Genomic DNA, 25,779 nt, shown 5'->3' on the forward strand with positions numbered 1-25,779 from the left:
TTTAAGAGCTGGGATTATAGAAGCAGCATTCACTTGTCCTTGTGGCACATCCACCTGATATATTTAATCTTCTTCTTCTGGTTCATTTTAATAGTCATTATCAAGTAATTTACAACAGGGGAAACAACAGATGTTAATAACTTCACACTTTAGGCAAGGTCACACTAGTTTTACCTCTGTTAAACTCAACTGCCTGTTGAGTCTTTTCTGGCAAGAATGTTTCTGGTTTATCTTGAGAATGAAGTAAGTTATGGTGCAGCCATCCCATCAAGACTCATTACAGTAAAACCCCTGCATGTGTAAGCTTCAGAAAGCATCACAGTCCCATGAATCACTGTTTCCTCCTTATATGCAGAACACAGGGATTTCATGCCCTGAAGAAAATCTCATCCCAGAAACTCTCAAACAGAAAGCACCACATGGTGCTTCTCTGACTTTTCCCCTCCTCACTCTAGAAATTCCTTGCATTTCTTCCAGCCACTGCAAGTGACAAATTCTTCCTGTGTGAGGTCTATGTGCCTTCCTTCTTCCTTCTGCTACTTTTTGTCCTTTTTTGACAGATGCTCCTGGGCAGCTTCATCCCACACTTCACCTGTGTCCCCACAATTCACTCCACTCCATCATTCCTAGGACACAGTGTCTTGGTAGTATGAGGGAACAAAGAACCTGCCCAGCAACTAGCAGTTATTCTATATGAGAAGCACTATGGAGAATTGTAAAATATTATTATGAAGACAAATGTCTTTGACACAGCTAGAAGAGAAGGAAATTCATCTGCATGACACAGGCCGATTCTGCACAGTATTTTGGCCTCCATTAGTAGCCAAGTTCTCATCTCTCTCAGTCACAGTGTGAAGTTTAAAATTTTGTGGCCTGTAGCTCTGTTAAAAGTTGGACATGGCTGTACATTGGTACAGCAGGGGTCTCCTGAAATGACAAGTAGGAGAGAATTTGGGGAGTTCTGACTAGACTAGATTGTTGTTTCAATGTAAATAAGGAGAAAACCACTACCCTGGAGGAGAGAGATAACTGAAGGATGGGACAGATAAACAACTTTTCACTAAGGAGAAAAAAAAGATAAAGATATTTTAAAGATCAAAGAGGAAGTAAAATTCACAGAATGTAAGAACAGTGAACAGACCTTTTAAAGCACACAAACTGCAGTCATGTCTATGGTTTTTCTAGCTTGCTTTTGTTGGTATTTTTCCTCCTTGGAGACTCTCAACAAATGAGAAAACATCTGTCTAGGACTATGCAAAAAAATAATCTCCAGCCCTTTAACAATATAAAGGGGTTCACATCTTACTAAATACATATAACAAATATCAAAAAATAGTCTGAATATCTAACCAAATGCAGAAAGCTGGATCCAATCACCTGTTTGAATGAACACGTTTTTGGTTCATTCCTAATTGACTCATTTCATTAGCCAAAGCCAACCTTGCAAGGTAACACTACGTGGCAATGCCTTACCAGTGTAGATGCTGGCATTGGAAGCTGGGATGCCAAACTGTGACTCGATGAACTTGGGAATGAAGGTAATAAAAGCTGTGACAATGGCACTCTCAGCTGTGTATGACAAACTCACAAAAAGGAATGTCATGTTGCTTAAGATCCTGACAGCTGCTCTTGGAAGCTCTAAAAAATGACAAAAATGACAAAAAAATGTTATAAACAATGAGTGAGAAACAAAAGCAAACTGAAACAGAACCAACTGATTTTCTTTGAGACAGACTGGCAATAATGGCTTGCTAGCAGCTGGTACATTTGCTAGACAGAAGGGAGAATGCATACTTGGGATTGCAGCCCTTGCTCCCTGCTCTGACCCCATCTCACCGCCTCGCTCAGGGCCACAGTCCCACTTGGCACAAACACAACTGAGGTGTGTATTAAAAAACCACCATGAAAGAACAGATAGTAACACCACAACAGAAAGAAAAACAGCAATAAAATGTAGAGATTCTGGAATTATTCATTAGTTTTGGAATTATTCATTATTCTGATATCTTGAGATTTTTTGTGAGATAAAACATACCACACTGCTGAACTGACAGTACTGAGATTTGCACTCCATAGGAGGAAAAAAGATCCTATACTCCCCCTGTTACTGTCTGCTTCAAAGACCATGCTTGGAAAGCTGGGGTAGTAATAGTACTCTAATTTGAAAGGGGAACCAAAATATTTTTACCTAAATATTTTTCTACATGATTTAAAAGCATTTACAATTATGCAGACAAAAGCATAATGAAAAAATCACATCAATGATATAAAGGAATCTCAACATACATTACATACAACTCAATATTCTCAGAAGGGATAAAGCGATCAATTAAAAACGAGAGTACATCATTAACTTAAATTGAAAAAGTATTCATAGATGTTGCAATTATTCTCAAATCAAATATCAAACCCCCGTGAAATTCATCACTGTAGTTAAGTTAAACATTTACATACTTTTAATTTAGTCCTGCAGTGATGTCAAATTATCATCACCCTATTCAGCACTTAATATTTTTTTTTTATTAGATGCCGTGATTTTAAACACGTCTTCTTTTCCTTGGGGCTTTTTTTACCCCAGATCAAATTTTTTTCAAGTGTTATATCTAACCTACTATAGTTCAGATTTTTTTCACTTGCTTTTCACTTGTTACAGAAATAGAATAGTGCTTGAATCCAAGCCAGTTGAATTCAATGACAAGAGCAACCATTAGAAATACATGTTGAGCAAGAACAACTGAGAATTGTATTGATGTTAAAAGTTGTCAAGACAAAAATCTGTCTCACTTTCTCCACTGACTCCAGTAGGTTATCTGTATAAAACCAAGCAGAATTTCACTTGTCATGTCAAAACTTGTCAAGCTGCAAATTAGCACTTAAGTTGTCTGACTGCATCCAGTATCAGCTTATGCCAGTTGTCAAAATTTATACTGAATTCATTATGACTACTAGGTTTATAATTTTAATGCAGTCAAATGCTCTCCTGCTACATCAATGAAGAAACATATTAAATATTAAATACAAAGATTGGTGGAAATAACTAATAAATAAATCATATTAAGAAGCAATTACATATTTTAAGCTTGATGTTTTTTTACAGATTTTTTTTAATCTGTTTCCTACAGATTTAAAAAATAAAAAAAAAGGTGGTACTGTTTGCAATAGAAACAGCAGGAGCAGTTATGACCATGCTGATGCTGCTGTGAGAAAGGAGTCAAGAAGCACAAAGAAGGATTGGTGCTGCTGGATGGAAACTGAGCTACTTAGTAGCAGCTGCTCATCTGAGTTTAAAATGTGGGAGAAAATAAGGTATCATCACAGAGAGAAAGATAATTTTATTAGGATGAAGAACTGAGTGCTCTTTGTAGAAATGAATTGGTAGTTCTTGGCCGAGAGCTGAACTCAAAGTCTTTGCTAAATTGATTATTTTAAAGAGTCTTGTCCAGACATCATAATACGTGGCAAAGTTTGTCCTTCCTGGTAAAAACTGAGCTTCAGGAAAATGTCTGCTTTAGAATTTTCAGTCAACTAGAGAATTAATTTGGCAAAGAACTGCAAAGCTAATGAACATTTTGCTCCGGCATTTGTATGTAGAGCTGTACTTCTGTTGACTCCTACTTACATCTCATCTGAGCACTCAGGCTAAAGGTCATTATTCATTTCAAAACTAATTAGTATTTTGAAATGGGATTTTTCCTGTTAAGTAGATAAAACTTAATGTCTTAGAATAAGCACAAGTTCCCTTAAACCCATGTGAGGGGCTCTTCAGAGAATAGCTTTGCTGATTACTATAAATTTTGGCATGAAATAAAGAGCTTATTTCTGCATGCCACACTAATGCACACCACCTGGAGCACTTAAAAGTTGATCTTCGTGGTGTATAAACAGCAATTATCTGGCATACAAGGGAAAGTTGCTATATTGTAAGAAACTTGGAAATAAGAACACACATTCAGAGTTAGACTTTCCCTGATTTCCTCCCATGATCACCATCAAACCTGGAGTGACAGCATCTATACTACACTTCTGAATTTAAAAACCTATACTAAAAAAGTACTATTAAGTAACTCATTATCTTTCAACCACAGTAACTGTAGTAAAAAGCAAGAATGCTAAAAACTTTAAGGATCCTTTACACTACATAATCAATCATGCTCTTAAAACATTTCTATGTCAAATTATTTTTGTGTGGCTAGCCATAGGCCTAGGTTTTGATTTCAAAGCCATTATTAAACCTGTCAGGTTTGATTTTTTGGAACGACATCTTCAAAAGACATTGCATGTTTTTGCAAAATTACATCAGAAACAAACCTACAGAAATTGCAATTTCCCTCATTCTGTCATCTAAACTAATAAACCTCTATCAATGACACTCCTAGAACTAAAACAGTATTTTAGCACGGCTGCAAACATGCTTATATTTCTGTGCAGTAACTCAAATTTTAACATACCATCTTTTTTTTCCTTTTTCCTTCAATAACCTAGTAGAGAGCTAAGAGTAAATTGAAACCTGCCTTGCTGAACTGGTTTGCTATACTACTGGCAATTTTCTTCCTTTCATGATCTTTGACAGTATTTTTTCTTGGGTCAGTATTCATTTCTTTCACTCATATGCTGGACCATAGCTTGATTCATGGTAAGGGAAAAGCATAAGAAAAATATGCAAGTAATACAAATATTCATAAATATTTCTCTAAGCAAAGCACTGTAAACAGAATTTCAATAAAAACTCAATTCTGACTTCACCTCCTTTTTCAACATTTAATATAGTTTCTTTTATCCCTGTTCCTGCACACCCAGCCCAGGGCAATGCAATGAATACAATCAGGTAAATAAATCATTCCAGTCTAGAGCACTGTCCTTCTGCAGTCCATCAAAAAAGTCTCTTGTAAGGCTGAGGCAAACACTGGCCAAAGACCTCCCCTCTGCTAGTGCTCCCAGTCTGGACAGCACTACCCAAGCCTGCAGCTTTGGAGAGGGATGGCTCCACACCCAGGTCTCAGGGGCAGCTTCCACTCTTGTGCAGTACAAAGCAGGGCCAAGATTTGAGACAGAATCTCTGGTTTGTTTATCAGAATGGAAACTAGCAAAGTGACACACAACTATGTCAAATACATCCTGCATGGAGCTAATCACTAATCTCCAGAACAGTATTTTGCCATTTCGTTATCTACTCACACACCATTTAAACAACCTCATTCAATTCTCAGGACAGTCCTTAAGCACCTGGGTGGTGGCTGGATCATTGAACAGCCCCTAATATCCCATCAAGAGAGGAGGGGTTCAGAGCCAGTTTGATATGATTATTATTTATTTTAATTTGATTTAGAGCAGGTCCTCGAGACTCCAGTTAGTACTGCTCATCACTGCACGGAGCTATGCCAATCTTTTCTATTCTGAGCTCTCCAGGACAGCCTAAGAAAGGACAAGAGGGAATTGCCTTGCCTTGCTCAAGTGGCACTGCAGGATGTCCTGCATGTCATGGTCTGCTGAACCCTCTGACATACACAGTGCCCACCAAGTGACCCCACACACAGCCCACTGTCTCCTCCTCCTCTTCTGATGCCTGTCAACTGATCTTCAGGTAGCACAGAAACTCCAATCCAGTTCTTTGGCAAAGCACTTCAGTGGGCTTATCCTGCAACCACAAGCCTCTCAGGAGTTTCTTTTATCTCTGCTGATGCCCTGACAATCATTATTATCCTGTCTCTGCCCCTCACAGGAACTCACCCAGAAAGGCATAGGAAAGCTGGTAGATGTGACAAGCCAGACAGGAATATTCTACATTAAAGAAAGGGCTGTACATAGGGCCAAAACAAAAAAACTCCAAAGGCTACAAAATACATGTAATTAATTACATTAATTATTTGATTCAGATTAGATCAGCCTTTTATAAGTAATATATACATTTGCTTTCTTTACACTGCTCCTGTATTCAATTGCACAGTAAGTTTCATTACAGTGGTAAGTGAAAGGGACTGCAGATACAATTTCCATGGTACAAAACCCTCAGGGTATCTAGGTAATAAATGAAAACAGTAGTTTTGTCTGCTCAGATTCATGTGTTATCTGCACATATGGGATTGAACCATGGTTTATTCATTATAAAACTCCTCTAGCTCATTTACACTACCTCTATTTTTCCCAATAAACTACATCCAATTTTCTTCCTCCTGTGACCTACTTACTCTTTTATTTAGTACTTTTGATACCTGACTCAGAAGCATTCTTCAGCTCACATTTTCTACTTGAAACATAAGCAAGCAAAGACTGAATTCCAAGCCCTTGCAACTTGAAACAAATGAAAAAGCAAAGTTCTATCTGTATTTTTATCTGATTTCAGTTCTACCATGGGCCAAAATAAAGGTCAGCTCACTGAATTTTGAGGCTACTTGTGGATGGAACCAGTTTTGGTTTATTTCTTCAGCTTTTACTGGCAGTCAGTGAAGAAAAAGAGATTCATGACTTTCTGATATCTTTTCATTCACCTAGAGAATTAATTAGGAAATTAGGACAAGTTACAACAAGACAAAAATCATTTTGCCAGGCTTCCCAGGTAAGATGATCTCATATTGGAAGAAGAAAACAATTACTTTCCTCACCAAAGCTGCATAGATTTCAGAGATTTGATGGCACTGACCTCTGTCATGGCAGACTATGACATCATTGGTATTTATTAGTATAGAACAGAAGATATGACCTACTAAATCAACAGTCTCCTGTCTACTGCCTAAGTGGAGTTTCTGCCCACAGTGCTATAAAAAGATGAAGCACTGAAATTCAATGGAAAGTATAAAATGTTCACTGCATCTCAGAAGAAGCAATGCTAAATGATTTAGACACATATGATGCCTTTTTTCTTCCCATTATAAACAAAATTACCTCAGCTGAGAAGCTTGAGGCATGATCTTATTCCATAAAGCCCACCTAAACTGGAAAAATAATTAAATGATAGTGCATTCCTGCTGCAGGCCTTCTTTGCTAGAGTAACTGACACTGAATGGGAAAGCTATTATCAGCTTACAGAAAAATACTTTTTCTGCTTATCTCAACTAGCCTGCTATCTTTCTGGCATATTTCTTTTCACTGTTCCACATGGTGAAGTTTCTCCTCTAAAGAAAACTAAAAGTTTTGTGTAGTAAAAGTTCTAATTTGGTAGCTCCATTAATACATTAATATAGAATTTTACAGAATGTATGTTATACATCTAGGCAGATACATACCAAAGAAACACATGCCAAAATGAGACATACAGAAGTTTTTATTTTTTGGAAAAAACAAAACATTCTCCCAAGCAAATACTTGTTTTATCTGTACCTGCTGTGCCTGTAGGGACAGCATGGCCTGGAAGGTGAAACGATGTATCAGAGACCCTGTATCAGCAAACCCACCCAGATGCAGTTCATCTGTACACCTGTATCTTCACCAGGCACACCTAAGGGTGAAGCAGTCCCTCTGCTGTGACATTGCCTGCAATCATTAGGAAGGAGTCCAGCAAAGACTAGACTGCCCCAATTCCCTGTGTTACTGGGAAAATCTTGACAGGGCTAACCCTGAACTACTTCCACTAATCAGAGGCCAGTAGAATTGAAGGCAGATAAAATCCACAACTAGATGTGTGGATTGATGAGAAAATGGACTCACAAATATGGAGACTAGAGTCTTTAAAGGAGGAAGGAACACATTTTTTTGCTTCTCCATCACATTTTCAACCACTTTGCCAACAAAGGGAAAACATGATCTGAAAGATCTGATATTTGAGGTTCACTTTGCTTGCCTTGTACCTTAAAAAGCTGATTTGTAAGCTAATATAATCACACCAAGAAAGTTCTGGTATCCTCTTTTTTCTTTACTTCTGTAGAAATTAACAGTAACTTTAGGTACCCTGAGAGAAACAGTATAAATGTAATACAGAGCAAATCATTATGTAGGTGCACAAACATAACTTTAAATTACACTGGGTTTAGTCTAAAAAAACAGCTGGTTTTGCTAAGCCTTGTCTACTCAGCATAAAGAGTGATCATAAATGTTTCATTTAAAAGTCTGTCAATCATTATAGCCTGAACTTATATCCAAGTAAAGAGTAATACTAATGTCTATTCCAACAAACACTTTAAAGTGTTGAGTTCAAATTATGTCTGATGGTACAATAGATATTTCATGGTTTCTCCCAGTTCCAGCTGCATTTATCAGGCTACCATGAAATGGCACAACCAGCATTTGCATCATAGAATCCAAGGAGGAGACAATAGCACTAACAACACAATGGCAATGAGGCACATTCACTCTCGTCCTATACTATTCAATTTTATGACACTGTTAAATCTCTATTGTCTATTTGAATTCTAGATGCTTCACATTAATCAATTTGCAGCAACACTGCCCTTCTTCCCCAGGCAACTTGTCAATGACTATTACTTACTGTTAAGATTTTACAGTAATGGTTACTCCTTGAAAAAAATTAAAATCTCTACTACTTGTCAATCTTTTGATCTCTTCACATTTCAAAATTAGCACAGATTTTGTCTTAGCCTTCAGAAAATAGTTTACGGTACAAATCAGACAGGAAAGGAATATGAAACAAATCATCTTCCTTTATGAACTTACCCAAATACATGAATGTATTTGAACTCACATACCAGAATTCCTTCTACTTATTTTACTTACACTGTGGAAGAGCACTTTATTCCATGAAGTTAAGCTTATAAAGCAAGTGTGACAATTACAAACTCTAAGATGCATAAATACATGTGGAAGGGGTCCAGTAACTATAGGAAATAGTCTACCTGTTTGTTACAGGTACACAAACACTGACAATTCAAGAAAAAGAATGTCTTACAATCATTGCTGCACCCTGTCATTTTAGAGGATGAGCATCTATTAAAATCTCAATAGCAAAATATAATAGCAAATATAGGATGCCAAAACTGCCTTCAATTGCACCCATACAATCCTGGATGACCCTGCACACAAAATCTAAAGCATTTATAAATTAAAAACAAACTTTACCTTTAACATTTTCTCCAAATCCCATAGAGGCAGAAACTGAACTGTCTGTTTCTGTTTTGCTACTTGTTTTCTCTTTCATCACGTCATCATCACTTGAAACATCATCAGAATTCATCTTCTTTTTCTTTTTTTTATGTCGAGGAGGGAGCTTTTTCGGAAAGGTAAACATGGGAAATATCACAAGGAGCATAGCAATGGCACAAAGGAGAAATCCACTCCACCTAATGCCAGGAAAACAGGAATGGAAACAAAAGCAAATACATTACATGTAACAAAAAAAAAAAAAAAAAAAAAGTTACTGTTAGAGGGTGCACTGGCTGCAAAGGCACATTTGCAAAATATGAAAAACTGACACTAAGAGTAAAGAATTGGAGTGGGGGACAACCTTCACTGCATTAAATACCTTAATCAGAAGATGTTTCTGTTGGCTTATTTACTGGAAGGTATTTATCCAGAACCCACCAAATTTTATTAAATAGTGTCAGCTTTAAGTTACCACAGATTTTCAATTTTGGTAATTTTTCAGTACTGACTGCTGAGAATTAGATATTCTCTTTGACTTAGCCTTTCACAGATAATTCCCTGTAAAGCAATATAATATTTCTCTGGAGAACACAGAAAAAGCTATCCATGTCAGGAGAAGATAAAATGTCCTGATAGATACATCAGGGCTAAATCTCTTCTGCTTTCCAGTGCCTACCTTTCACTGCCCTGACTGTCCAATCCTCTCCTCTCGCAACTGAAGAGTTCCCAAAGCCTAAATGTAAACAACTGATGTGCTACAATTCATGCCAGGGTTTATGCCCAAAACTCTGGGCATAAACCAGTTCTGCGACTGCAACCTGAAATAGCCTTCACAAAGAATTTCTTCTTCTCGCCCTCCGTCTTTTAAATATGGGATATAAAAACAACCCTGAAACGATCCCTTGTCTCTGATGGAATGACCTGGGACATACCCACAGAGGGGACAATGTGTGGGATAAAGAGCAGAGCTCTTCAGCTGCATACAGTTGTCCTCCCTGCAGCCAAAAAAGCTTCATGGACTTCACCACAGCACCACAGATGGGCAAAAGGGCTGCACTAAAAGTTCTGTAGAGTTACCTCAAGTCAGCAGCCAGAACACGGATAGCAGAGTGTCAGATAACATCATTTCTCCTCTAATAGTGAAAGACTAAGGGAAACATAACCTCACATAGCTGGTTCCATAAAGAAGGACAACCTCAGAATCCATCCACAAACTTCTTACATACTGGAAGCACAGTTTTTACTACAGACTCATCTCATTGTACCAGGTTTACATGGCAAGGTTTTGGTAGCACGGTGGAGACTGCAGGGGTGCTTCTGTGAGAAGATGCCATGAGCTGTCCCATGCTGGACAGAGACAGCTCCAGCCAGTTTTAAAACAGATCCACCACTACCCAGTGCTGAGCCTATCAGAATGCTTGTGGCACCTTGGTGTTCACTTACTTAAGAAAGTGAAAAAAAACACTGCACAGCAACTGTGTGAAGTGAAACACTCCTGCAGACCCAAGGTGAGAGAAGAAGGGGAGAAGGGGCTCCTAGCACAGAGATTCACCTGCAGGACAAGACCATGGTATCCACCTCCAGACTGTAGGGAATCCACACTGGAGCAGGCTCGAGCAGGAATTGTGGCCTATGGAGAAGAGCCCCCACTGGAGCTGGTTTTCAGGCAGGACATGTCACCCACAGGGGATGCTGCAGGCTGGAATATTCTGTTCCTGGAGGACTGCACCCCACAGAAAGGACCTGTGCTGGACCAATTAATAAAAGACGGTCTGAAGCAGAGAAGGGGCAACAGAGACAAGGTGTTACAAACTGACCACAACACCTTTTCCACAGCCCACAGCATCACTCCAGTGGAGGATGCAGAAGAGTCAGGAGCAAAGCTGAGCTTTGGCAGAAGGAAGGAGTGGGTCAGAAGTGCTTGTAGGTTTCTCTTTAATTCCTTCTATCCTACTCTGTTATTAATTGGTGATAAATTAATTTCCCTATGTCAAGTCTACTTGGCCATGATAGTAACTAGTGAGGGTTTTCCCTGTCCTCATCTCAATCTATGAGCTTTCCATTGTATTTTTTCCCTGTTCTGCTGAGGAAGGGGAGTGAGATAGCTTGGTGGGCACCTGGCAGCCAGCCAAAGCCAACCCACCACACAAATCTACGCTGGTATTTGGAAGTTCCAGTGAAGTCAATCATGTTACTACAATAGCCAACCACAAGCTATTATGGTTGCCATAATGACAGCTTTTTCATTTCAAATCAAATTTCCAGAATCACAGTGAGTTGACCCTGGCTGGATGCCAGGTGCCCACCAAAGCCATTCTCATCACTCCCCATCCTCAGCAGGACAGGGGAGAGAAATGTAATGAAAGGCTCCCATTAGCTGCAAGGGAATCTCTGCTCTGGCACCAAGAGCATCTCCACCTTCTCCTCCTCCTTCTTCAAAGACATTGGAGTCTGCAGAGCTGTTTCTACCACATATTCTCATTCCACTCTCTCCTGACTGCTGCTGGTGTTGCACATGTCTTTTTGTCTCCCTCTTCTTAAATCTGTTATCCCAAAGGTGCTACCACCACAACTGATGGTGTCAAGCCATCAGTGCCAGCCTCCTCTTGGAGCCAGCTGACATTGCCTCTCTCAGGCAGAGGTGAAGCTTCTGGCAGCTTCTCACAGAAGCCACCCCTGTAGCCCTTCCACTACCAAAACCTTGCCATGCAAATCCAATAAAAGAACAATTTTTACATATTTTTGTACCATCTTTACACTATTAATTATATATTTGTTCAAATTTTAAAACGTTTTAAATTCTGAGCAGATAGGATTTCTTAAACAAGAAACAAAAAGCATTTGGTCTCATATTTGTAATGCAAAGATATTGCAAACTTTATTTTTCAATGAAGACAAATTCATACACAATGCTTTGCATGGTAAATGATTACACACAGGCAAACAACAAATAAACAGCCATGTGTAACACTATTTTTATTAGAAGCTTACAGGAAGCTTTTGCAAGGCAAATATAAGTGACTGAAAGTTTTGACTAATTTTGATATTATGTAAACAGAAAATCCTCTATTCATTCATTTTAGCTGATAACATACATGGATTAGAAAGCAGACTTTTAGGAGGATTAGTCAGCACTGTCAGACAGAATAAATCCGTAGTCTGTATAAAAATGTAGCAACAACCCTTTCAAGATCTCAAAGGCAGAAGCTGCAAAGGCACTGATCAAAGAAACAATCTGTGGCAATAATATGCAGAAATCTGCAGCCACCCACTCAGGAGGAGACAGCAAAGGAGACAGGGCCTGTAATGTAGTACGATATGAAATTCACATCTAAAGGGACCGTTAGGACAGCATACCAAATGCTGGAGGTGTCACATGCAGCACTGGATCTACACTTCACAACTTCCTGCAGAAATATCAAAGAATTGGAAAACAGACAAAAGACTGTATCAAAAATAATAAGGACACCTACAACAGGATATTGGGAGGTCAGAACAAGAGCTTAATTCATTTAAGTAATTTAATTAATTTAAGAAACCCTTGATTTTCTGTCTTCTGAAGTCAAAGAAAATATGCAGAAGAATACCTCAAAGGCATCCGCACAAGCCCTAGGACCTCAAATAAAGCAATTAAAGCTAAGGAAAGACCAGACAATGCTGAAGGAATTCCTTTAAACTTCTTGTGTGGAATGTTGATGAAAGACTATATAGCAAGATCCACGTATTAAACAGATTTTGAACTAGGAAAACACTCAGAAAAGCATCAGCAAAAGAAAATTTGTTTCAAAGCACCTGACAGACCACCAAGGGCTACTCCACAACTAATGAGGTCCCTATACAGCACATTAACAGTTCTCAAAGACAACAACATGATGAATGATTTCTAACAGATACCCCTACAGTTACCACATTTGAATAAAAAACAGTTTCAAACATTTGATGGGCTGGCATAGACAGCTGGCTTGTAATTTGCCCAGAGCACCTACAGAAACCCCAGGTGTGCAAAGCCCAGGAGCAGAAATCCAAGTCCTGTGAAACTCACAGAATAATCAGATCAGACATAACCCTGAAAAATAACCATTTTACTTTACCATGTTGCACGAGAGATAAACCAAATTACATGTCCTGCAACATACCCCCTAGAAAAGAACAGCTTAAGGAAAAAATAGGCTATACTGCTTTTATTTTAGCCATATATCATAGCTGCTATACTCACTATTTTGTCTGCAAGCAATGCCTCCTCTAACAATGGAAATTGTTAAATTGGGTCACACGATAAATTACATTAGGAACCTTACAGCTATAATAAAGAAAAGATAGGAATCAAAGACACTAATTCACTTCAAAGGAAACAAGACTCAGAAATCTCGTATATGACTTCCCATTAAGTTATCTCAATTGAACCATACTTTTAAAGTGTGTCAGCTAAAGTAAGTGTTGGGCTACTTTTACATTTCAAATTGTTAGATTGCATAAATAAAAATAAACTTGACTACGCAGCACTTCCCTGCAAGGACAAAATGTCACAATCCCAGAAAATACATTTCAGTGGAATGAAAGTCAACACTTCCAGAATTCTCTGCAACCAGGCAATTAGTGAGTAGCAAGGAACAAAGGTTTAACCCTCACACCACAGGAGTCTTGCTTTTTTTAAATGGGTAGACATAGCTTCAGAAAGAGAAAAGAGAATGAGACACAAATGCTATGAACGGCAATAAACTTTTATGAGAGGCCACCACAGATTGTGCAACAAATAATCAGAGACCTGATAGCAATTGATACTCCTCAGAAATTTAAGAGAGAAAGAACTGACATGGTCAAAAATGAAAGAAATAAAAAGACCCGGAATACCCTTCAAGGAAAGCCAGACCCTATAGATTAAATCAACAAGATAAAAAAAGAAAACTTTGAATGACTTTTACTGACTTTCTTGGCTATTTTACTTTTGCTGAAGCTGCTTGAGCTAAAACTCAGTTATATCAGTGGCTATATTACAGATGAAGTCAAAAGTTTATCCTACATTCATACAGCCCCCATATTCATACAGCCTCACTGATTTCAATTAATAAATATATTTATGGGTCTGTTTGCAGTTTCTGTCAAAAAGTACTGATCAGATGTTGATTACCAGTTCTGACGTGTCATTAAAAACACATGAAGTGTAATAATTTTAGAAAGAATGTATAATGTTTTGCTTTGATTCCGAATCTTTTATACTAGAATAGTCTGAATTCTGACATTGCTGCACACTCACAGAACAGATCTTTCAGTGAGATAAGTCAGTAGATAAATCAGAGCACAGGGTTTTTAACCCCAAGGCCACACTCAGCACTCAGATTTGCCTTTCTCTTGCTTAAAATTCAACAAAACAGTGCAGCAATGCTCTTGGACTCAGCAAGACCAATAAAGCAGGACTAAATCTTTAAAGGTTTAAGAAGACTCCAAAGACAGAATTTTTCATATCAAACTGTCAGGGAAGATCACTGTAGAATAAACAGAAACAGATACAGACTGACTGCAATGGCACAGTGACAAACACTAACCCAGGGCATGAGAACTGACACTGCACCTCACACCTACAAAGCAAAGGTCTCTTCCTGGGATAACAAACTTCAGGTTTTTTCTGGGATTGCATGAAAACTTCAAGGCAGATTTATGATTTATGTGAGAAAAGGCAGTTAAAGCCTCCTCAAGACCTGATTCCTCAGAGACACATTTCCAAGCAGGCCACATCTCAAAGGCTGCCTGAAGACATCAGCTAACTATTACAGCTGCTACATCTCAATGCTGCTGAAAGCCTACTCCTTACTAGAGAATAATGTGATGGCTTACAGCATCTGCTGCCTAAACACAAGCCATCACCCTGAGAAACAAAGACTGGAAAGGGCATGTTCTGACCCCATCCTATCTCCTTCACCAGGAATCAGATCAGCAAAGTCTAGTGTTTCTCATCTGGGCAGCAGAGTTCAGTGTTTCATGCTGCCTCCTCTGGAAAACCAAAGAGATTAATCCAAGTTCCAGTAGGAAGGGGTCGGCTCTGAGCAGCAGAGATCCTCCACGGCCTCCTGCAAGACCAATATCCTGCCCTGACATCCAATGTGCCAGTCAGTGCCCGCTGTGGTCAGGGACAGTCCTGAACAGCCAAACATAGGGGATTTTCCATGCACTGTTCCTGTGCATTCCTGTGGCAAACTTTTCCTCTCTGTCAGAGGCTAGTGTGTAGTAATCAACAGAAACATCATCTTCCTCGGCCTCCTTCTGCAACCTTAAACAAGTCCTCAAGGGATAAAATCTTCCAACCTGACTTAATTTCCTACAGGCAACTGAGAGAATAGTTTTGAAAAATGCTTGATCCTTACCAGTTTCCAATGAATCGGGGATCGCTCTGGTCAATATACACAGTTGTCCTAGGATCAACATAGAAACCTATAAGAAGTCCTCCTAATAAATATCCAGCTGCAGGTCCAAGTGCTCCCATTACGTACATGATGGCTGAGGAAATAAAAGGTCAGAGACACAGATCAATAAAAATAATGTTTCATTATTTATTTACACATGAAATCACAAAATAAATGACGTTTCTTTAAACAAGAAGTTCTGCACCCTAAAACTTGAAGGAACCTTTTCTGCAACCAAGGCAGCAACTTCTGCCGAAGTCACATATTAGTAAGAAGATTACTGCTTTCTGTACATTTTCAGTCAAATTATGCAAGTATACACTATTTTGGTATTCTGGATGGAAAGCATACGTGACTTGCACAAAATTTTCCTGTTTGGTAACACTTCCTTTAAATCAAATCAAAATTATTTAACACATAAATTTTTAAAAGAGTCTAATTAATGGTAGGGAAATAGAAAAGCAAAGAATAAAACTTGTAATCAAGTGATGTACATTCTAGAGAATGTACATTCTAAATTAGAATGTACAACATTCTAATTTAGTTACCATCAGTCTAATACTGTGCATAAAAGAATGGTCTATTTTAAAAAATCAAATATTCCTATTTCAGAGATTGACAAACCCGGGTTCACAAAAGGAAAGTGCTATTTAACTAACTTGATAGCTTTCTATGGTAAGGTCACCCACCCAGTGGATGAAGGGAAGTTGGTGGACATGGCTTTGCTGGATTTGAGTAATGCTTTTGATACTGTCCCTCACAGCATCCTTCAGGACAACTTGTCCAGCTGTGGGATGAGTGGCTGCAGGCTGTGCTGGGTGAAGAACTGGCTGAAGGGCAGAGCTCAAAGGGGGCCACTGGTCACCAATGGTGTTGCCCAGGGGTCAATTCTAGGGCCAGCTCTGGTCAATACATTTACCAACAACCTGCAGGCAGGAGTTGAATCCACCACTAGCACATTTGCTGATGATCCCAAACTGGGAGGTGCTGCTAACTCTTTAGAGAGACAAGAGGCTCTGCAGAGGGATCTACACAGACTGGATCACTGGACAGTGATTGATGGCATGAAGTTTAACAAATCAAAATACCAGATTCTGCAGCTGGGACAGACTAACATAAAGCAGAAGTATAAACTGGGAGAGGAGTGGCTGGAAAGCCTCTCTGCAGAAATGGATCTGGGGCTGCTGGTTGGCAGCAGGCACAGCAAGAATCAGCAGCGTGTCCTGGAAGCCAACAGGACAAACCCCATCCTGGGGTGCATCAAATACAGAATCACCAGCTGCTCAAGAAAGGTGATTATCCTACTGTGTAGAGCACTGGTGCAGCCTCACCTGGAGCACTTGGGCAGTGCTGGGCATCACAAGTTAAGAAGGACGTGAGGGTCCTTGAATGGATCCATATAAGGGCAACAAAGCTGATGAGAGGGCTGGAAGGAATGACCTGTGAGGGGCAGCCAAGGAATTGAGGCTTCTCTCGTTTGGAGAAAAGGAGGCCTAGGGGCAACCTCATTGCTCTACAGCTTCCTGAGGAGGGGATCGTTACTCGCTGGATCTTTTCTCTCTGGTATCCAGTGACAGGACACATGGCAGTGGTTCAAAGCTTCACCAGAGGAGGTTTACATTAGATCTTAGGAAACATTTCCTTATGGAGAGGGAGGTCAAACACCCATTAAGGTTTCCTAGGGAGGTGCCAGACTTATCAGTGTGTTTAAGAGGCATTTGGACAATGCCCTTAGTAACAGGGTTGTTTCTGATCAGCCCTGAAGCAGTCAGGCATTTGGATGAAATGATCATTGCAGCTCCCTTCCAACTGAAATGTTCTGTTCTATTCCACTCAATTCCATTCCCCTACATTATCTCTTTCCTTCCTTAATACACCCTGCAGTACCCATTCCTTTTTAAGATGCTTCTGCCCTGCTTCCCATATGGTCTGGCTGTCAGTATAAAAGACAAGGGGGTGGAAGGGTTGGTCTCTGCTGTCTGCCCACATATCTTGTACCACCAAAACCCAGGCTCCAGCACAGCAACACCTGATCAGCTGCTGCAGATCCTCTAGCAGCACATGAAAGAACTGATTATCTAATTCTCTGTAATCCTCTCTCTAGGTCCAGATGGTTGCTGGACCAGTCCCTGTCTACAACAGGAATATGCAGACTCCATTATTTTTGGTCCCATCCTCAATCAGACATGCTGAATCCTAGACTGCAGCAGCTGAAGAAGCATAACTGAGTTGTTACAGCTTGAGTCTCCATGTTACCTGTTGCAGTAAATTGTATCTCACAGATAAAATAAGCAAAAAAGGGATCACTAAATCTGCCTGATTAAACCAAAATAACTTGCACATTTTCATCTTATGCTTTGAAGTAAGAGAATGAAGAAAAACAGCATTCTCACAAGTAAAAATAGAACCTTATTGCAGCGAACAAAAACATCACAGAAGCCACCACAAAAGGTAAAACTGCCTACATTAAAACATACTGCCAGACCACAAATTGATTAGTTTTATCACTTTTAAGTCTTTTTTTTTTTTTTTGTAAACACATTTTGGTTTTTATGAAACTGCAATTTTGAATAAATAGATTTTGCTGAAGTCCTTTTCATATAATGGTTTTCAGAACTCTGTTCACTATTTAAATTTATTCCAGCCATGTTCCCTACTGATTGATTGGAAACAATTCTCTCTATGTCTAAAATGCTCCATCAGGCATTGAAACTCTGCTCCTTAGCAGCAAGTGGCTAGACAAATCCCACAGTAACTGTTATTTGCAAAAATTCACATCATGAGGAGGAAAAAAAAAAAAAAAAACAAACCAACAAACAAAAACCTATCTCCACATTCCCACAACCAATAGTATATTTTGTTCTACAAATGTTTGCTTGGAAAATTGTTTCAGACAACTACAGCAAACTCAGATCTCTAAAATCTTTAGAGAGGAAACACAAAGGGAGTAGAAGACTGACCTAACCCATTCACTTCAGTATTCAGAAAAAATACTTATACTGCATTAATTCAGCTTTAGTCCCACCACTGAAAGCAGCAAAATGCAGCAACTGCTTATGTTTCAAATCACTACCCAAACAGTGTATTTTGTACACCTGGAAACTTCAGAAGATTTTCCTTGTAAGCACAAACATTGCACAATAAAGATAAAAGTAACATTGTACACTGTTCTCCTTTAGAGGAAGAAATCCTGTTGACAATTTCAGGAGTATTTTAAAATTACTATATGCTGTTCAGGCTTCAAAATGTATTTGTTTTTAATATAACTTACAAGCAAAATGTCACTTTCTGAGTCTTTCAGAAAACACAGAGTCTCCATGCTCCAGGTCAATGGCAGCAGGTAAGTTCATAAAATTGCCATTTTAAGATACATTGCAGCATCTTTTTCAACATCCAATAATGGTCACTATCAGAAATTGGACACCAAGTGCAAGAAAGTAATTTAGACTTATAAATGGGACTAAACAGAGCATGGCAAGCATAACATTTCAGCATTTCAAAATCAGGTACTTGAAAGAATATGCCCCAAATTTTCAAACCTTGCTGTGGAAGTGAAGGGCAAACCAGCTCCATAAGTTACCCTGGCAGGCTACTCAAGGGTCCTGGACCCTTAAAATTCTGGTCACAGCCCTCACAGCTATATTCAGGAATAAAGAAGTTTTTGATTCCCAAGTAGGCCACCAGAATTACTAGATGATATAGAAAGGAAACTAAACTGGAAACAGATTCAATAACGGTGTCATCAAAATTTTACCTGCTTCACAAATAAAAAATCCTATGGAGAAGAGTTTCAGAACATTTTCCTCTCAGAACACTAGAAGGTCTCCAGCTTTTGGATGAAAAAGGCTCAAAAACATATAGATGATGTATAAGCACCTTCCTTTCAGCCTTCTGCCAAGGATTTCAACTAACTCTTTTTGGTCCTCCCTCTTTAGGCCATGATCAGGGATCTTGATCTAGGGAGTTGCACAGATGTGACAGCCAAGACCTTTCAAATGGAAGTAACATTTTTATCACGGGACATGCTGGAATACTGTGATGTTGAGGCAGAGCACACAGTATCCAGATAATTTTTTTAATTGCACCTAAGGAAATCCAGCATCTGTCTTATAACCTCATAGCCATAAGCTTGCCTGGTGCTTAAATTTGCAAGCTGCCTTACTATTTCTCACAAAAAGCTATGCTGTAAAATAGCAGTAGTATGTCCTTTCCCATGATAAAACAGAGGTGATGTACATTTCATGAGTTAAAAGCTCTATTCCAAACCATAAATCATCCTCAACAGACAAAAGAAGGAAACTATTGTTAATATAGACATATCGGCTGCAACATCAATCTGAATCTCTTCTGGAATGCACTGGAATGCAGGATTGCACCCCTCTGAGCTCCTGCATTAGCCACACATGTTCAATGCTGACAAGTCATATTACAATTCTGTGGGAACATTGGTCTCTCTAGGAAAGCACATCTGCAGGTCACTCACTCCTACCGACTTCACAGAACCACAGAATATTCTGAGCTGGAGGCCACCCACGTTCCCAAGGGAATGACCTGCACAGGGATCAAATCCACAACCTTGGCATTAACAGTACCATGCTCTAACCAACTGAGCTGACCTCAGAGTGACTTAGAACCATCTGAGAACTACTCATGACATTCAACACAACCAGCTTAGACTGGACCTGGCAAAAGCTTTTCCCCAGAAGTCTGTTGTAGCTTACTGCTGCTGTTGCTGTCATATAGGATCCTAAGTCTTCATAGGAAAGCACAAGTTGGTTTACTAAAATTACATGGCCTTTAAACACCACTATTTCAAAGACCAAAGACCTTGTGGATTTTTTAAAGTCCCCCTCTTCTCCAAAGATCTTAGTGTTGTGGTTAAGAGTTTCCATTACCAAGCATATCTCTTCCTCTCGGTGTATTTTCTCTTCAGCCATGAGGGATAGCCTTTCCCAGCCCTCCCAAGCCTGGTCTTTCAGATCATAGCTCTATCTCTGACACAGACTGTAGATAAGTAAAAATAGCCTGATTCAGAGAGAGTTAGTTAAGTGTCCATTTTCACCCAAGATATCTAGCCATGGCAATTTTAACTCCTTGAAGCTTTGTACTGGAAGAACTTCACTGCCTCACTGAGTATATCCTCAGCATGGCATATCTCGGGCTCTACACCATACTAGCAAGGTGGTCTAGTTTCAAAACTGCAGCTGACTGTGGCTAGCCAGGCTGAGCCATAAACTGCCATCACAGCTATGATGCTGGATGGGAGAGAAAAGGGGAGTCAGAGAATGAGTAACCTACTTACAAAAGGAATTTACCTATCCATGTGAAGTAAGATTAAAAAGTGTCATTCTTCACCACAGAAAAGTTATGAATGCTGCCATTCTGACAGCGTTTGACAAAACTGTAATATTGTCTATTGCTTTCTTCATAGAGATTCTTCTTCAACGGGAGAAGCTTTACATACTGCATATTGCATATTGCAGCAGTCTTTGTGACTACAGTAAGATGAGCTGAATCCTCTACAGGTCTGAAAAAACTTTGTTGCCAAAGAATTTAAAAATCTACCTACACTACCAAATTTAATGAGACAGAGGTTATTTTGTGTTGTGAATGTCCTTTTCCTCTTTTAATCACACCAAAAGACATCTTCAGTAGGCTCTGTATAAGGGAGTATATAACATATGCCTCTGTGGCACTCTCAAATGCTTATGTGAACCCCCTGACTGTGCCTCTTTATATGAGTCATGCTAGCATCAATTAAAGTCTCAAGTCACATTTTGTGCCCAGATGAACAGAAACAACACATTAGTGAGCTACAACAGGTTAGCTTCTGGGTTCTAAAAACACACTTGGCTTAAAAAAGTAAAAACAAAGGCATATATTGCTCAGTCCCTGTCATCTCCTCTGTGTGCACACACATGTCACCACACAGAGTTTACCACTGGAGGAGGAGGAACATTTCTGAAAGACCCCATTGTCCAAATCTTGGCAGCACATCACCATAGTACAGCTATTCATTTCATACATGTGTAAGACAAGCAGAATTTGACCTTTATTCTTTTTTCAAAGGAAGTTTAGAATTTGCAAAATCCTGCAAAAGCTACAGGGTGCATTCTGAAGATATATTTTATATATGCATACAAGTATGTGTATGAATGTTTGCTACTGTCAGAATAGTAGAGCAATTTTAATATATTTTGTATGATACTTTTTAGGGATATAGAATCATAATCCTTTTATATCTGTAGATTTCAAGTTTTTACTCCAAAATCTTAACTGTCATTACCATGAGGGTATTGACTGGAAGACAGAAAGACAAAAGATAACATCAATCCCCTAGAGTTGTGAAGTAGACTAATAAGTCCAGAAGTGTAATTTACTTAATTGATGCAATAATTCAGTGTCCTACTGGCTGAACAATACTCTCGTTAAAGAACAGCACAAAGAAGAATAAAAACAACACCAAAAGAAAACATTCATGTGAATTTGCAAGGAAAGCCATGTGTTTACAGATTACTTGTTTACAATCTGAGGACAGAGCTTTAACCAAAATGCATGATGAACTTTACATAATCTTGAATATTTATGTGCCAAGGAATTTAAAGGGCTACAGGTTAAAAAAAAATAGTCGCAGGGTTACCACCTGGAATTTTGCAAGCAAGAGAAGCACCACCATGCTATAGTACCATAGCATCCTCTCCAGCGCTACCAGCAGACATTTCCTTGGACAGCTGTGCTGTGCTGTCACTGGAGAATGAGCAGCACTGTTATTTCTCTGGGGTATAGGGCAGATTTTGATTTCTACACAGAGCAAAGCTGATAGACAGAGGTTTCAAAGGGGAACAGGTCCCAGCTCTCCACTGTTCCTCTCATGTCACAGCATTGTGATGGGACAGCAAGGAGCAAGCATAAAGGAGCTTTCAAAGAAACATTGCTCCCGTTCATAAAGGCGTATTTACCTCATTCTGTCTAATCTCACCACACAGAAGCTACCCCAAAAAACATAAGGTTTAACCACTCTTTTAAGCCTGAGGACACAAAACTGAGTTGTAAGCAGAAGCCAGGCAGACTTCTCAAAAGCTTTTAAGTCAGGAAACTGGTTCACTTCCTTCTTTTCATCACAAGCACACAATCAAACGTATCTATACATGCTTTAGGATTTTTTCTTTAATGTGGTTATTTGCTCAGGAAAAAACAATGCTTTGAGCACTACTGCAGTTCAGATAATAATGTCCAGTTCACATCTTTAAATCACTTCCTTTCAAAATGTATTAGTGTTACATGACTTTAATAGTCTCTCAGATCCAGTGTTCCACTCAAAACAATAAACAGAGCAACAAAACTACTTCAGTAGCCTCTCTTGATCTTTGTATAGAATATATTTGTCACTATTTTAACAAGCAGATTCCACAGACCTGGAAGACAAATTTATAGAGAAACATAATTAAAGCATAATTTTACATGCCTGCCAAGGAAAATAAAATTAATGGTCCAGCTTATCTCTCTATTAAAAAATGCTGGAAGTTAAATTAAATAAAATATGTTTTAAATAAAATATGATGATGATGGTATTCCAAAAGCACATACAACTAACTTCAAGCATATGGATAGTCCCATGTGAATTGTTTGCATGACCAAAGATATACACATCTATACTTGCATGATCAGAACCTAAACTGAAAACAAAGATGTTCTGATATTCTTCCCATGAAGTCAAAGGCATTGGTAACCTAAATAGGTGTTTGGGATTTTTTTAAAATAGAAGTGTCAACAACTGCTTAAATGCATGAGTAACAGTGATCTTTCTTAAAATTTCCAATTTTTTTTTTCCATATGTAGGAAATTTTGATATGGAAAAGTACTATTATTGAATTTTTGGTCTCAGACAGATACACACACTACTTGTGCTGAACAGAGTCAGAATGTCAGAGAGATGCAACAGAAGGCACAGCTCTGCTCTTGGCTGGAACTGTCTGGAAATCAGCTCTCAAAAACGCTCCACATCTTCAAGAAGTTTATGTTGGTATCTTGAGTTATTAACACAAGGTAACATATCACAAGAAGTTGACTAGGCATGAATTCCCAAAGTGTGAGTTTTCAAAACAGCATGCTTCTTAAAAATGTTTCCTTTTGTGAATAGTAAGGCAACTAGACAGAGACATTGACCATTTGTGTTAATGCCTACTTCTTGGTCCTTTCCGAATTCTTGGTCTGTCAGCATCCCAAAGTTCTGATTACTCCAAAGAATGAAACAATGAAATGTCATAGAAGTAGTGTCCATTTCCATACAGCAAATTATCTACTGAATATAACTATTATTAACTAAATCACAAGCAAGCTACTACTCCAAATAATTTTTAAAACCTTTAACTACTAATTGGTTAGATAATTTCACTGTATTATTTCCCAAATACAGTTAATTCAAACACTGGGAGCTAAATCCACAGTTGTGAATTTAACATTCACATTAAGAGTATTCTTGAAGCCACTGTGACTTCTCTCTTGAAGCAGGCAGGATTTGGCACTTCTGCAGTAATACTCAGGGGTGCTCCTACTCAAAGGACACTGAAGCTGTTGGCTATCTTTAAGATACTAAAGCAGCCTCTTGACTCATTGGCATTCTTTCCATAAGGTCATGTCAAATGGGAATATCTGATCTCTGCCTTTTTAATTGCTTGGCTTTGGGAGGTTTTAATGGTTTGACAGTTGAGGTTACATACACACATTTAATTTTCTCTAGGGATTATCCCCAGGCACATGCTTATAGACTCTGTTGATCTCAGCTTCTTAAAACATATTTTCATGTCTTTAGTATTACTTCTAACTGCACTCGAGTGGGCAGGGTTGTTCACTTGCTTGTCATCCCCTTTTCTTCAAATATCAAACAGTGAAAAATATCAAAATACAAAAGCTGAGATTTGGCCTTCAAGTGGACCTCAACAGGCAATTCCCAAAGAAAATGGAAAAAAAGAGATCAAATTTAAAATCACAGCTGGAAAGGTCCATAGCTACAAGACCACCAGAACCTAGCCCAGAAGAGTATTTCAAAGTTTTTGTATTATGATTTATTTTTACTTTGTTTTACATAATGTTCAGGTAGTCTAAGAGCACAAGCCAACAGGAATATATTACTCAAGTTTTCTCATCTCTCTGAGCTGGGAGAATGCACCCAACTCCCAGAGGAAAAGCAAAGAAGAACCCAGTGAAATTTATCAGGCACGGAACCAGATGTTAAGAGTGTGTCATCACAAACCATCAGAAGAACCAGTAATAAGTACCAATTCCTTAGCAAAATCTATATACACTAAATACCCAATGTCTATGGATGTGGGCTTTTATTGTGCACAAACCAGCCAATGGCACACAAATACCTGTTTTTCAGAGGCAGATTTGACATGCATTCTTTTATACTTCATCATAATTCAAAGCCAGGTCCTTTGTGCCTAGAAAAGAAAATGTGAGGAAGGAGTGGAAATAGACCAAATATCTACTGAAAGGACAGGTGAGGTGCTGATAGTAAGCACACATGTATTTCTATATATTCATTTTTGCTTTGTCCCGCCAGCAAGACAACAGAACAAAGAAGTAAAGGGGTAAATTACTTCAATCATATTCCCTCAGACTTAATTTCCTTTCAAAAATTGGTTTCTGCCTGGGAGGCATAGGTTAATTATTGAAAATGTTGGTGATCATTTTTCCCTTCACTACCTCTCGCTAACAGACTGTAAAGAAGGGCAAGCCACACAGCATTTCTTCTTATTTTCTTTGTAAATTGCACTTACATTTTCATCTTTCAACCGAAACAACAGTAATTACACTTCATTACTCATATCTGACGCAAAATCTGCCTGTAAGCAAAAGCCCATTATTCCAGCAATTTGCAGATGACCCTGTGAGTTTTAACATCTCTTGTATTGCTAAAAAATTATTTTGCTACATTCAGAAAGGCTGAAAGTTGCAACAGCTTCAATAAAAATATATTAAACAACAATTGGAAAAGTGAATTGTAGAGCTGTATAGTCATATTTGAAACAATAGTGAAAATATTATTACAGGTCAAAGAGTCTGAAAAACATTTCCATCCATGTGTAACAGTTATAAATAGAGGAGACCATTTATTTTAGCTAAAGGACAACACCACTATTTTATGAAAACCTCCAAAGCTTCAAAATACGATCTTTATCTTCATAGGAACAACAATGTTTGGGCACTTTCATGAAGCTGAAATTATGGTGAAATGTTTGATTCTGGAAATAAAACTTGAGCTTTGGGTTCTGGGTAAGGATCTCTCCTCTGTTTTCCACAGAGGGATTGTAAGATAGACACGAGAGCTCATTCAACTCCATGTTCT

At 38.7% G+C, this 25,779-nt stretch overlaps 1 protein-coding gene across 1 annotated transcript in view; it reads right to left on the minus strand.

The window, feature by feature from the left end:
* The window catches only part of SLCO5A1 (solute carrier organic anion transporter family member 5A1), a 68,193-nt gene that overhangs the window by 20,808 nt on the left and 21,606 nt on the right, over nt 1-25,779 (minus strand). The window contains exons 2-4 of the mRNA XM_053993207.1: nt 15,390-15,522; nt 9,007-9,227; nt 1,474-1,638 (exon numbers count right to left, since the gene is read on the minus strand). Of these exons, the coding sequence (XP_053849182.1) occupies nt 1,474-1,638; nt 9,007-9,227; nt 15,390-15,522 (519 nt within the window). The remainder of the gene's footprint in view (nt 1-1,473; nt 1,639-9,006; nt 9,228-15,389; nt 15,523-25,779) is intronic.

Source organism: Vidua macroura, chromosome 1 (assembly GCF_024509145.1).
Source record: "Vidua macroura isolate BioBank_ID:100142 chromosome 1, ASM2450914v1, whole genome shotgun sequence".
Lineage (NCBI taxonomy): Eukaryota > Metazoa > Chordata > Aves > Passeriformes > Viduidae > Vidua > Vidua macroura.